Below are 14,346 nucleotides of genomic sequence, written 5' to 3'. Positions count from 1 at the left end.
TGTTAATGGGCCTTTTACCTTGTTGTGGGTTGGACTCAAAACACCTTTGCTTGAAAAGTCACTAATTTGCATGCCACCTAGATCTCAATTATTTTTTAATTAATTAATTTAAATTAAACATTATAGAATTTTGATTTTTATGATAAAATAAAGTTTATTCTTATGTTTTAATCACCACATAAGGGAGAAGAATTTACTGCACAATAATAGAAAAGAATCAGACTCCACAAAGCTAGTAAGGGACTAGCATTAATCGGTTTGAATAGGATATTAATGAGACGTGACAGATTGTAAATTATTTGAGTTCGATTTGGTTAAATTTCGGTCATTGTTCAAATTGAATGGGCTCAATTCTAGCTTGAAGTCGACTGGAGTTCTTACCGAGCTACTTGATACCTGACTCAAAAAATTCACAAGCAACTTGAAAAAATAATATATTAAAATTTTAATTTTTAAAATTTAATTATTAATAATATTAATATTTATATGTTATGTTTTTAAAATGCAATTTAAGGTTTTAATGTACTTAAGATTCATGTTCGAGTTCGAGCTTGAACCGAGCTCGATTTTGAGATTCAATCGAACTAAGTCTGAGATTTTTTTTAGTTCAAGTTTTGTTGAGCTTGGGCCGTGTTTCAATTTTTTTATTCTGAGTTCGAGTCAAACTTGACAATTTTAAGCTCATGAGCTTTCGAGTTCGAGCCGCGCTTCAAGTTTTTGATTTCGAGTTCGAGTCAAGCTTGACAATTTTAAGCTCGCAAGCTTTCGCGTCGAGTCGAGCTTAACTTTAATCTTTTCAAGTCGATTCGAGCTCAGTAATACTCATACTCTACTCGACTCGTTTACGGCCCTAGGTTTAAATCAATAAATTGAGTTTATTATAATTTAAAATTTATTTATTTCAAAATTCGATTTATTTGATTAGATTAGTCAATTTTAGTTTTTTAAAATAATAGTTGAATAAGCCAAAATAATTTACCCATTTAATTTTTATTTTTAAATATGTAAAATAAATAAAAATAAATTAATAGAATGTAATATATCATTCATATTTTATTTTGTACTGTATATAATATACAATAATTTTGATATAGTAATATGAATAATATGTTTATTAAATAGTTAAATTCAAGTAAAATAAATGAAGTTGCCTACTTAAGTAAATTTTCAGTTTTGGGTTTATCAAATTAACTCATCAATTGATTCAACCTCATTTATAAAAGTTTTGAAACCCAAGTGATTGAATTTGCAAGAGGGGAGAGGGAGTCCGGAACATAAATATTGCTTTGTATTTCTCTTTCAGATTATCCAGACGTGGGATCGATTTGGCAATAAGAGGTTTAGTTTCAGTTTAATATTCTATGATGGTTAACTATTATTTTTCAACATTCTTTTAAGTGTGACATGAATTTGTTTTTAATATTTTATTCAATAAGGGTTTTATATTCGAGGATCACTTCAATAGTCAATGTGATCTCTACGATTCAATAAATAACTTAAAGTGATAAAATATTTTATTTTTTTTAAGAGTTTGAGACTAAAAATGCTATTAGACGTGACATTAACTAGTGTCAATTTTTCCTAGACAAGAATGATAGTTGATTTGATCAGGCCAGAGCCATAACTAACAAATACATGCACAAACAGGAGGAGCGAGTCCCGGGGACTCATTTGGTTAAAAGCAGGACAATTTCAGTTACCCCATCAACAGCCTACTTTTATGCAATTGTTTCCATCTATTTCACCCCAACAAAGATCCACAAAACTCAAAACCTCCCACCTACACTCTCTCTCAATTCTCAAGCATTGTGAGAGATATTTAGCATCAAAGATTTTTATAGAAAAGATAAATGGATGATGAAACCAGCCACGAAAACGTGGCACAAGGGCATAATAACAAAGGAAGCCCCGATAGCCCGTGTGCAAAAACCGGCAACAATAAAGAACAAGATCGTTTCCTCCCCATAGCAAACGTGGGCAGGATCATGAAGAAAGTGATTCCGACCAACGGCAAAATATCCAAAGACGCTAAAGAAACCGTTCAAGAATGCGTGTCGGAGTTCATCAGTTTCGTCACCGGAGAGGCCTCGGACAAATGCCAAAGAGAGAAGAGAAAGACCATTAATGGAGATGATATCATTTGGGCAATCACTACCTTAGGATTCGAGGATTATGTAGGGCCCTTAAAATTGTACCTAAGCAAATATAGAGAGATTGAAGGAGAGAAGCTTAATATTCCGAAGCAGCAAAGGTCTGAGCAAAAGCAGCAACAACAATCCAGACATGAACAAAATATACCAAATTTCAATAGCAGTGTATATTCTTCAACAAGTTTATTGTCTCGTCACACTTCTTTTGTGCCTTCCCATCAACCATTTTCATTGCCTTTCTCACCAAATAACATTCAAAAGCAATTACAGCAGCAGCAAGACCACATTGATTCAGTGGGGTACTGGTAAGAACAACGGTAAATATGTCTTTTTTTCCTTTTTTTTTTCTTCTTCTTAACAAGAAGTTTTGCATTGCAATGTTGTTAATTAATTCATACACACTCTTGGATACATACTGTATTGTCATGTAATATTAGCAATATTATAAGTTTTTGAATAATTTAATTAGCATATATATATATATATATTCTGTTTCAATCAACGAACATATTTATCTTAATATGATTCAGGTATAATACGTTCAAGAAATGAATTAAATAAATATATGATAATATTTGATTTTTTTATGTTTCTTTTTTCAATTCTAAATGATACATGTAGGCATATATGCTTAGAAAAGAAGAGAGTAAGAAATTCAGAAGAATAATCAATTCCATGTTATACATCTCAACATTTGATTCAATAATAATTGAGTTAATTACAATATATGTCCCTAAATTATGATCTTAATTTTTAAATTGGTTCTTAAACTTTTGAATTTTCTAATTTTATCCCTAAACTATTATTTTTATTTTAAATTAGTCCTAAACTTTTGAACATTCCAATTTATCCTCAAACTATATCCCTAATTCTAAATTGGTCCCCAAACTTTTCAATCTTTCAATTTTATCCCCAAATTCATCTAAATGTGTAATTGGTTTCAAGCATTGTTTAACCCCTTTTTTCAAACACATAATAATATAACTTGGTCTAACGATTTATTAATAAAGGATGTGATTTTTATATACATATAGTTTGGGATGAAATTGAAATGTTCAAAAAATTTGGGGACTAATTTAGAAGGAATGTCATAGTTTGAGGATGAAAATAAAATATTTAAAAGTTTGAGGATTAATTTAAAATGATAATCAGGAATAACCCCTCTAGTCCAGCCTAGAAAACGTGCAACAATAGCATAAAAACCCACTTTCTGCATAAAACTTTATTTATTTATCGAATTTTATTTATTTTACTTTAAAGTTTAAACATTATATTAATATTTTTATAAATTTATTTTAATTTTTATTATCACATAATAATCAGTAATATGCATGATAAATTTCAGAGAAAAAAAGAGTTTAAATTTGTATCACGTTTAATTTCTTATACACACACACACATATATATATATTATAGATTAAACATTACATCAGTGAAACTCATCATATTTATTTTATTTATGTTCTCATCACATATTTATATTTAGGGTAAATTATATATTTAGTCACCCAATCATCACTTTAGTGCTATTTTGCTCATCCAATTATTATATATTTTTTAAATCATACGTAACAATACATTCTCATTTTTTTGGTCACCCACTATTATCAGAGCTGCTCATGTGAAACTTTTTTTTTCAATGATGATGTAGAATTACTTTATGGTGACTTGTCAGCATCACAGTAAATTTTTTAATGGTGGGTGACCAAAATAAAACTAATAAATAACGTTAAGCCTCATTTTAAAAATATATAATAATTTATTGACTAAAACTAAACTAAAGCGATAGTTGAGTGATTAAATATGTAGTTTATCCTTATTTTTATCGAGAGTAACAACTTTAGTCTTGTCAAAACAAAGAAAAATTACAGTTAAAAAATATTGGAGGTCCTTCTCCAAGAGTGGTAGCTTTGGTTTCAATCTTAATTATTAGGGTCTTATGCCTTATATATACAAATCCTGTCTTCTTTCTTGTCCCTTTCATGTCTCTTCTTCTTCTTAGTTATGTAATTATCTCTTCAAATTATGTTATTTTCCAAGTTTAAATATGAATTCTCTCTTTTAGAATACAATATGTTTTATAATTAGAGGATTAGAAATGGAGGATGGAAGGTCATCTCAATTTGCTTGAGGCATGCAGAACACTGTGGTAACTACATCTTCTAGGATTTAACATACACTTTTGTCTAATGAAAAAGTAAAATGGAGTGAGCATGTCCAGTGAAGCAATTACTTTGTTTATAAACTTGAGGCAGTTGGCAGGGATTGCTTGAAAAGCTTTAAAACCTTTGACACAAGATAACTGAAGCTGATTATTTCAAGTTTGTGGGTATAACCTGCAAATTCAAGTCCACTTCTTGAAATGAAAATGAGAATAAGGAAAACTTTCTTCTTCTTCTTTTGTTAGAAAATGCATAGTGAAAGGTAATACACCCAGTATGGTAGGAAAGGGAGAGAAATGAGTAAGACTTTCCACTATAGATATAACATAAATCAGGCATCTATCCTTCTATGGTTCAAGATCATACTGGTTTTATTTGACATCGGTTCGTTGAGAAACATCAGATAAAAGTAAAAAAATAAATGATAATAATAACTTAAGGAGCTAACCTCTGATATTAACGGCTTAGCATGTTCTTCCCACTCAGTGGCCCATCTTGCAGAAGAACCTGTTTCCAGTGCACCATTCTTGAGAGATTTCAGAGAATCACATTCATCTGGAAAGCCCCTGAAGAGCATCTGCCAAAGTTGACAAGTCGAATTGAAAACCAAGAAATATTAGAAAACATCAACTGTAACAGTCTCGAGAAATAAAATTACAGATTACAATCAACTACTTAATCAGTTATTCTGGTTCAAGTTTTTATAATAAGAAGGTTTAACAGCCAAACACTAGCTAACATGAGATTTGTGGGTACAATTGGTGAAAATCCATCCCAGAGACACCTTGGCGAAATGCATAATTATTAATGCTGATGCACCGATAAAATGTGGGAAAGAGAATAGCAGAGAATTTTGAAGGAATTTGGCAGATGAATAATACTAGGGGATTATCCTTCGTTTTTAAGAAATCATTATTGAGCATTCCAATCTAAAGCAAATTGGTAATCATTGGAGGGAGCCTAATACTAGACAGACGTGGGAATTACCACTATATTCCACCTCATGTGTAGCTCACAGGGCCAAAGGAGCTACGGTTTGAGAGTCATCATGACCAGATCATGAGTGATTGTTCATTTTTGGGGAATTTGTTGCTGTGGATTAAGTTTGTCACATTTTAGACACGTGGGATGAGCTTTGTGAAGTGTAGTGGAGTAATTCTAAATTAGTCCACAATGCTGCTCCAACAAATAATTTAGATCTAGGTGAATGGATGCTTAACAATAATTATCATAATTCCTGAAGGGCTGGTTGTACCAAGAGATAGTGAATTATCCGTTTTTACTTGCAAGTACCATTTGTCTTTGCGAAGTAAAACACTTACGAAGAGCTCATCAGCTAGCTCTGATGACGATGAAAAGAGCAGTCCATTTTTCTCAACTTTAACAAGTTCTTCAATGCTTCAGAAGTCAAACCAGTAGCAGATTACTAAAGAGAATTTAGCATTAAAAGAAAATCAAACTACAAGCCAATAAATCATGAAATGATAAGTGCGACACAAGTTTACCAAGAGTAGGAAACAGCACATACTGGAAGTCCACAACCAAACATATCCACCACCTACTATCCAATACAAGTTTTAGTGATGGCCAAAAGGTTAGTGAAGTGAGAAAGTTCTATTACTGCAGTGTTCTTTATCCTAAAAAGGCTTTAAAAGGAACTCCATAATGACATACCTTCATGGGAAGGTCCAATCCTGAGGAGGAAGTATGCAGACAAACACCTAAATCTGCTGAACCTGTAAAATGAAGCAAGAAAATGGATGCCAAACAGGTAGCTTGATTCATGAAGCACTTTTCCGTTCTTCCTAATGGACTACAAGGAACGCCAGAGAAATAGATGACAAATATCATACCAAGAAGCAATGGATAATCCTCAGCTGACAGCCACATGGTACGAAATGCAACACATTTAAGATTTAGCCTCTTTATTTTCTCTTCATACTTTCCCTTTTCAGGACCTTTGCCTAAATGAAGATTGGAAATTTTTAAGAAGAAATGGAGAGCACAGAAAGCTTATGCTTCTAGGACATACAGAAGCATTACCTGTAATGATGAACAACAACCTTGGGTACAGGTATTGCTTTCCACAAGAGATCTCCTGCCAAAAGACCCCTTCATCGGTGGAGTCATTTTCATCCAATAGAGCAGCAACTCGTCTATCATACATTACTGCTGCTTCCAATAGAATCCCAAAATCTTCATCGGGCGTCCTGGGAAGATGTTATTCTCTAGAATGAATTACTTTATAGATTATGAGACAAACTTCTACAACGAGAATAACTACAATGAAATGAAGTAAATGGTTGCAAATGACATTAAGAATCTGAAAATAGAACGGGAGATGAACTTCTTCCATCTAGGATCCAAAGCAACCAAAACAAAAATAATCTCAATCAGAAGTTACCATCAGAAAACCATCGTAAGCCAGCAACATAATAGAAAATCAAATATCGTGAAAGTCAATTTTAAGAACCAAACTCAATTGATTTGAGCATTTTTCTAATTCCATAGAATACAATCTATCAGCATACCCTTCCAATTATCACTCTTACAATGATTAAGTTTAATAAGGCTTGGGTAATTAAGGGTACGACAAAGAAGAAAAGAAGTAGAAAAATTGAGTGCAAGAAGAGCATGAAAAAGGCCTTCACAAAGGATGGTCTCACCAGCTTGTACTGCTTACAACAAGAGCAGGCCTGTTTGGCTTCAACAAGACGTCAGAGCCAACCTGAGTTGTAAATAATGTTTCATTTTGGCCATCAGCCCCAATTCCTGTAGTTTCTGCATGATGGATAAAATCAGTCAACAGTGTTCTTTAAGGCTGCTCAATCAAAAGTAATTTCAATTATTTATTAGACTTACCGGTAGTTACACAATCTCGAACACCAAGAGGGTGACAGATCTCTATTTAATCTACAAAACAACTAAGAATGATACACAGTTACAAAATAAATCTTAGAGCAGAAATCTTTATGACTTAAAACCATAAATCTCAACTTATGCTTCTCCTGAAGTAAAGTTGGACAAAAAAACTCAGGAGGCTGATCATATAAAACTGTGGCTCTATAAATTTAACCATTATAACATGCAATGTAATTAGGCATTTTCCCATAAAATTTCATCAAAAAATGAAAATAAGTACCCCAACAATGAGCTGGAAATCTCACTTAATTCCCCAGTTTTGAGCTAATTCATGTTGCATTGCCCTTGTTACACATAGGGAACCATTTGCCATCTGCCCGTAATGCTTCTCAAACCTAAGGAGATACTTAAAATTAAAATCACAACCATCCATCGAACAACTCGAGAAAGGTCCTCTTCAAAATAACTTACCAATGGTATATTGAGACAAATGAGCTGCTTCTTCCCGCAGACAAACCAAGTAAGGTATATCCAAAATTATGCCAATCAACAATGAACGCTGACTTTCTTAATGAGCTCACCCATTTTACAGCTACTAATGTCGGAACGGAAGGAGGATTCTACACAAATGGAGGAAACATCATATATTTTCAATGGTGACGGAAAAAAAAGAATTCCATAAAATAATGAATCGGCAAGACCTAGCAAAAAAATTTCTAATGAAAAATCAGTTATGTACAGCTTTTAAAACCTGCAATGAGGATAAAAAACAGCTAACTGAAAAAAACGATACCGATAACTTGGGAGATATAATAAGATGCTAAACATGACCTATGAAGGAACATTACAAAGTTTCAAGTCACAACTTGAGACTTTTAACTTCTAGCTTTATGGTCGAAACATTGGGGGAAGCAGTGGCTTTATAAGAAACAGAAGAGTTTTACTTCTCGTTGCATAGACCAAATCCAAATAGGATGCTATGCATATCAAGCACAAAATTATGATGGTACGGTCCCATCACCACTTGTTGATATTGGCCTTATACAATGACGATACTAACACTGGTATATCATGAATAAAAGTATAATCATCTAACAGAAAACAGAAGAAATACCGGAAATCTTCTTATTTTCTGTTCTCGATAACAGTGCACGTCTATCTCCTATTTAACACTTAGGAAATTAACACCTGATAAAATGCTCTAATGAAGGATAATACTTAGGAAATTAACACCTTATAAGTTTAAAAAAGTCAAAAAGGTGTAGTGAGAGAAGCTCCAACTTCTCTCTAAAACTCAGGCGTTTTCAAAAAAGTTTTCCCTGAAAAACATCCCCGCGTCATTCCCTTCCTAACCCAGCAGCCGGCCACCACTTTCCCTGCCGCGCCAATCACCGTCATTAAGCTTCAACCGTCGCTCGTCGGCATCGGAATAGTAAGAAAAAGCCACCATTCAAAGCCTCTCTTCACCCTGGTAAAGAATCTGTAAGTGGTTTTCTCAAAATCGAACTAGATCGTCGTAGATCTAGAGGAAGATTTTCGTTTCTGCCATCTGAATTTCCAGAAGTTACAAGCTGCTGCTTTGTTGAAAAGGATCTCCTCCACCGACCGCCGCAACCTCCACCGCCACTTCCATCTCCTCCTCTTCCCTTCTCCATCTTTTCGACCACTGCTACCCCAAACCCATCTCCAAATTTTACTGCTTCAACCTTTCCCATTTACGGCATACAAACCATTCGTTCCTCTCTTCCGCCGTTGATCACCGGAACTTGCACGTTTGCTCGCCTTGTCGCCAGCATCAAGGATAGGCTTCGTTTTATTGAGGGAGAGAAACATCACAGTGGATCTACACCAACTGTTCTTCAAATCTGCCGCCGTCGCCGGTGATTTATTCCGGCAACACTAATCCGGTTCTGAGATTGGGTCTCTTCTCCATAAATCGGACGACATCAGTTCGGCTTACAATGTATCGATCTCCTTCGGTAAACGCTGGATCGACTCGGATCCGAGGTAGGTTGCTCTCGGGGTTATACAAGGCCTTCTCACCTTTGGGATTACCCAATGGAGAGGCCAGACTTCGTTTAATGGTTCTGCCCGAGAGTTCTGGCTCAAAGATGGCGGCTAGGAGGAAACTACGGGTTATCCAATCACAGCCGGAAAATCGTGAACGTCCCCAAGCTCTCGCAAAGGGCGGTGAATGGCGGGATTCACCTGTTGAGAAGGAAACTATCAATGGTGAGTCTGGTGGTAATCGGAAGCAGCCGTTGAGCGGTGGATATAGCCGGGATCAGGTTAAGTCGAGAGCAAGTGGTGAAATGCATATGAGATCCCGATTGGAGGCTTCGTCGGCGAATAAGGATACCTATTTTGCCGCTGATGTTGATCACGATGGAATCAAGGTGTTCACCACAAAGGGGTATTCAAATGGAATGTCTTATGAAGTAGCAAGAAGGAGGAGAATCGGGTTATATAATTGGTGGAAGGAAGGTCAACAAAAATCCGTAATGGGTACAGAAGTGGTTGCTACACGTTATTTGTCGAAAACTTACCAGAGAAGATCCATTGGAAGAGGTTTGGATTTTTATTTTGCACCCACGGTCAGGTAATTGATGCTTTCATTTCAAACAAAAGAAATTCGAAAGGGGTTCGTTTTGGGTTCATTCGTTTTGCAACAATTGAAGAAGCAAGGAAAACAATCTCATAAATGAATGGTTCTTATATTGACGGCAGTAAAATTAGTGTTTCTTTGGCTAAATTTAAATCTCAACAGTCTTTTTGGAGAAAGACCTCGACAGCTATTCACAACAAGGCGGGGATGGAAGTTGTTTCGAGGAATAATCACTGTGAAGTTGAAAGTGTTATGGACGAGGATAAACTTCACGTGTTGAGTAAATGTCTAATGGGGTGGTGCAAGGACTTTATCAAAATCGGTAATCTCGCTAGTCAAATGCAAGCCAAAGGCCTCACTGGTTTCTCGTTAATGAGAGCTGCTGGAAATACAATACTAATGATTTTTAAAGACTCTGCTTCATTGAGTAGTGTGAAGAACAATAAATCAGAGACTCTCGCAAAGTGGTTCTCCAGAGTTGAAGCCTGCTCAGAGAGTATGGTGGTGGAATGTCGTCGAGTGTGGTTAGTTTGCGAGGGAGTTCCTTTTCACTCTTGGAATTGGGAAACTTTCAAAAACATTGCAGATAAGTGAGGTAATTTATTAGCAATCGACGAAAGCTGTCAGTCACCATCATCTTTTGATCGGGCAAAAATTCAAATCCCTACAAAGGCTCGTTTAAGAATTGATGAGTCGTTGGAGTTGAAGGTCGGTGCTAACTCCTTCAAAATCGTGGTGCATGAAATTGCGCCTTCCTTCAAACCAAATTCTTGGGTACCTGACGAAGTCGATACTCTTTAGATCTTTATTCTTCAATTGGGGCTTTGATTTAGTTTAAATGGTTGCAGGTGTTGGTTTTCTTTTGTGTTATGTTCTTTTGCGTTGTTTTCTTCCTTCTGCTGGAGGTGTAATTTAGAAACAGGGTGATTGTCGATGGGGTTTTCTGGTTGAGGATGTGAGAGTTTTAGGTGTTTCGGGTTTGTTGTAATGGTGCATTTCTCCATATGAGGAGATTTCGTGTTTCCATATGTATTCGATATTATTATTAATAAACTATGAGGTACTTTTTTCTTCCTTCCAATGTTCGTTAACATACTTCTTAGTATGTGGACGAAAACGAAGGGAGTTTTTAACGAGACCTCCAACTCTTATAAAAAAAAGGATAATATTTATCTAAAGATGAAGATAATAAGGACTCTTTAATCGTAATAGACTACTAAAACAGTAAATACTCCTAATAAAACAATAAGATAAACCTAGGCGGGACTCTAATTACAATTCCACACGCCCCATCAAGCTGGTGAATGAATATTCGCCACTCCCAGCTAATAAAACAGTAAGATAAACCTAGGCAGGACTCTCTCTCTCTATAATTATAATTCTACTCTAGGCTCTTCAGGGGCATCACATAATCCATGATTGAATTCAATTTGCGTTTCTACTGGTTTACAACCCATTTTTCCCGTCTCTTTAAGCATGTCAAATACATACTTCTGTTGGGAGATGAAGATTACTTGCTTTGAACGTGCTACCTCAATGTGTAGGAAGTATTTCAGTTTTCCTAGCTCTTTGATGTCAAATTCCTTCAGAAAACATTTCTTCAACATCATTACCAGTTACTATGATGTCATCTACGTACACCAATAATGTCGTAACCAATAAGCTGCTCATCACTCAAGCTTCAGGAAACTATTTTCAGCCTCTCGAGCAATTAATAGAAGAGCTAATTTGTGGTTAATCTCTACTTACAACTTTGATACAGCATAATAGCAGCTAAGACTATTTGTTCTAAACAATTAGAGAAACAGAACTTGTGCCCTTTCTAGTGGAAAATAAAAGCTCACCTGCACTATGAAGGCATCAGGAGGAGGAACTTTGAAGCAAAGAAACCAAATAAGCATTATAAACTGAATGATTGGCTTCAATAAGAGCATTACTGGATAAAGAATCTTTGGCAAGCTATGAGAGTCTTTTGGCCATTGTATATGCAGATCAATAAGAAAATAAACAACAGACATTAATAGTTTTGTAATAGTAACTAAGCCCCAACAATTTTCCACCAGACAATACCATTGTGTGAATATGAATAGATTCATTCTCTATAACAGCAGAGTGGGGTTCCGAACCTATCAAAACAATGAAATTATATTCAATTAGTAAATTTATTAAAATAATAAATTATTAAGATAGTCTCTTTAAATTTAGATTTTGAAAAGAATACTCTCACATTTAGTGCATATTGCATAATGCAAAATTTGGGTTCAGAAAACTTCCATCCTACAGGAAAATTTCCCTAAGTTTTTTTATTGATATAAACTGTTTGGTACACATGATTATCTCCTAATTACTAAAATAAATATTCCACAGAAGAGAAGAGAAGAGAACGAAGAAAATGTAAGCAATTTAACTCATCATTATGTAGAAAGGTATACCTCCATAAGCAACAATATCCACTTCCAAGGATGCCTGCAAAAACAATTGTAATCAGAAAATGTGCTGCTTATTCATTTATTTTAATTGCACTTCTCTTTTAATGGGAGTTCTTCACATAATTTATTACACACAAAAGAGCAAGATATTTTACATGATAACCCGAATCACTATTTTCTTTTTCTTCATTTCTGAGACAAATTGAACCTCCTAGAACAAGTAACATGTTTTCTTTACCATGTTCAGTTTTTATACTATTTGTAGAGCATGTCAGATACACATGTCATTACATGGGGTGAGTATCTGCAGTGTGGCAGATATGAGAGGATATGAAGGGAGAGGGTGCCTATTTGGGCATATAAAATTTGAATATCAATAAGTACCGATATCCTGCATCCAAGAGAGGGAAAAAGGAAACAAGCACTTATTTTCAATTAAACTTTTAGTGGTGAGCTAATTTTACAAGAGCTAACCTTACAGAAAATTTTCTTTAAATACAATAACTGAAAGTATGATAACTCAGAAATTGTAGAAGCCCATATTTATCCGAAATATTTCTTCCATCTAAGATTTCTAAAAACTATGGTAATGATTGGGGCCTATCCACCAAGGATTGGGCATGAACTGAAGGAAAATATAAAAACTAAGGTGACTGGCAACCATCGTAGCACATTGATGTCACATAAAGAGCGACATATAATCAACAGTCTTCTACTTCTACAACGTGCGCAGAGAGGCTTAAGCTGCCAAATGTTTCAACACCCCCATTGCTCCACTAGGTCATTCATCTTCTCAGTTGCTTTTTGCTATTTATAATATGCTCTATTAATAAAACGTAAAAGCAAAATGCAATTGATTAAAACTTAACAAATGATCAATCCTTACGTAATTACTCCCACGTGAATCTAAAATGCAGCATTTTTTATTCAAAAAGAAAGATTAGCATTTCTGCATTCAAACTTATATATATATATAAAATATATTGCCTCTGAAATTAAAGCAAGTATTAAAAGTAATACCAAATGAACATTTCATCGTAAGGTCTATTACATTAATCTTTCATTCCAATAACCATCATTATATGACATGATAAACCAGAAATGCAAACAAATCAACAAAACTGTAGCATCATTGCATAAATAAGGAAGTTAGACTGAAATTTTTTGAACTTATTCGCTTTCCATTAACTAAACTCCATTCTGCTTAATATAAACGTATCAGTTCACCCAAAACATCAAGCATGTTAATACATTTTTTTTCAAAGAACAAAACCCTAAATCCAGATTACAAAAGAAAATTAGTTCAATACCTGACGTGCAAGGGAAAGGGCATGATACTGCATACGAGGGCTACGGCCAATATCTCCTAGAACCACTACACATGCTCTTCCCCTCTTCCCCATCTTTTCTTCTTTTTCCCCTACAAGTATGTAGTCAATATGTCAATCCAAAAATTTCAGCTACCTTCTAAATTTTCCAAATTTTTGGGTTTCATGGTATCAAACAGTGTTGCCAGCCACTATTTCGCAGTAGCGGCACCATCTGCAACCGGTAAGGACCTCAATAGCAGTGTGAATTAAATTTCACATCAAGGATCACGGCCGCTAATAATAGTGTAGCAGAAAATAGGGACGACCACGATCCGCTATTTCAGCTAAACCGATACATATAAAAGAAAATCAAGGACTCAGAATGAGAAGCAGTGGGATCGAAAACATAAGATGAAATATGACAGAACGATTCAGAGGTAGAGAGCAGATAACACAAGCCGAGAAAATCTCATGACACAAGTAGAAATCATCAAATTAAGTTTAGGATTTCAAAAATTACCTTATTTAATTTCCTGAAATTTTGCTTGATTAGTCGGAAACTTGAAGGCAAGAGGGGGGCTAGGATCAGAACTGCAGGGGGAGAAGAATTGAGGAAGAGGACGCTTGGACAGAGTGGTTTTGAGGCTTGTTCTTAGGAGAGGTCCGAGAGGATGACAGTAGGTCGGAAGGCATAATTTAGAAATAAGTGTTTAAATTACATTTAAAATTAATTTTAAGTGATTAAATAATTCTTTATTAAAAATAAATGATTAACGTTTTCAATATAATCATTTTAGCGGTTTGAATTGTAACTGTCATTAAAATATT

The 14,346-nt window shown here is 34.8% G+C and overlaps 1 protein-coding gene and 1 pseudogene across 1 annotated transcript; one reads left to right on the top strand and one right to left on the bottom strand.

Annotated features, from left to right (window-relative positions):
- Positions 1-1,850: 1,850 nt before the first annotated feature.
- On the top strand, positions 1,851-2,493 carry LOC120140377 (nuclear transcription factor Y subunit B-7-like). Its single transcript, XM_039155367.1, has one exon. The coding sequence runs from the start codon at positions 1,851-1,853 to the stop codon at positions 2,457-2,459; it is 609 nt and encodes a 202-aa protein (XP_039011298.1). The 3' UTR covers positions 2,460-2,493.
- A 1,916-nt stretch (positions 2,494-4,409) lies between these two features.
- LOC120140378 lies at positions 4,410-14,200 on the bottom strand (annotated as a pseudogene).
- Between the last annotated feature and the right edge of the window lie 146 nt (positions 14,201-14,346).

The sequence above is a fragment of the Hibiscus syriacus genome, unplaced genomic scaffold, assembly GCF_006381635.1.
Source record: "Hibiscus syriacus cultivar Baekdansim isolate YM2019G1 unplaced genomic scaffold, ASM638163v2 tig00110783_pilon, whole genome shotgun sequence".
NCBI classification, from domain to species: domain Eukaryota; kingdom Viridiplantae; phylum Streptophyta; class Magnoliopsida; order Malvales; family Malvaceae; genus Hibiscus; species Hibiscus syriacus.
The sequence above is the reverse complement of the archived record's forward strand: the minus strand, read 5'-3'. Positions and strand labels throughout refer to the sequence as shown.

Excerpts from the sequence above, each read along its gene's own strand:
- LOC120140377 (XM_039155367.1), top strand. The coding sequence starts at position 1,851 with ATGGATGATGAAACCAGCCACGAAAACGTGGCACAAGGGCATAATAAC.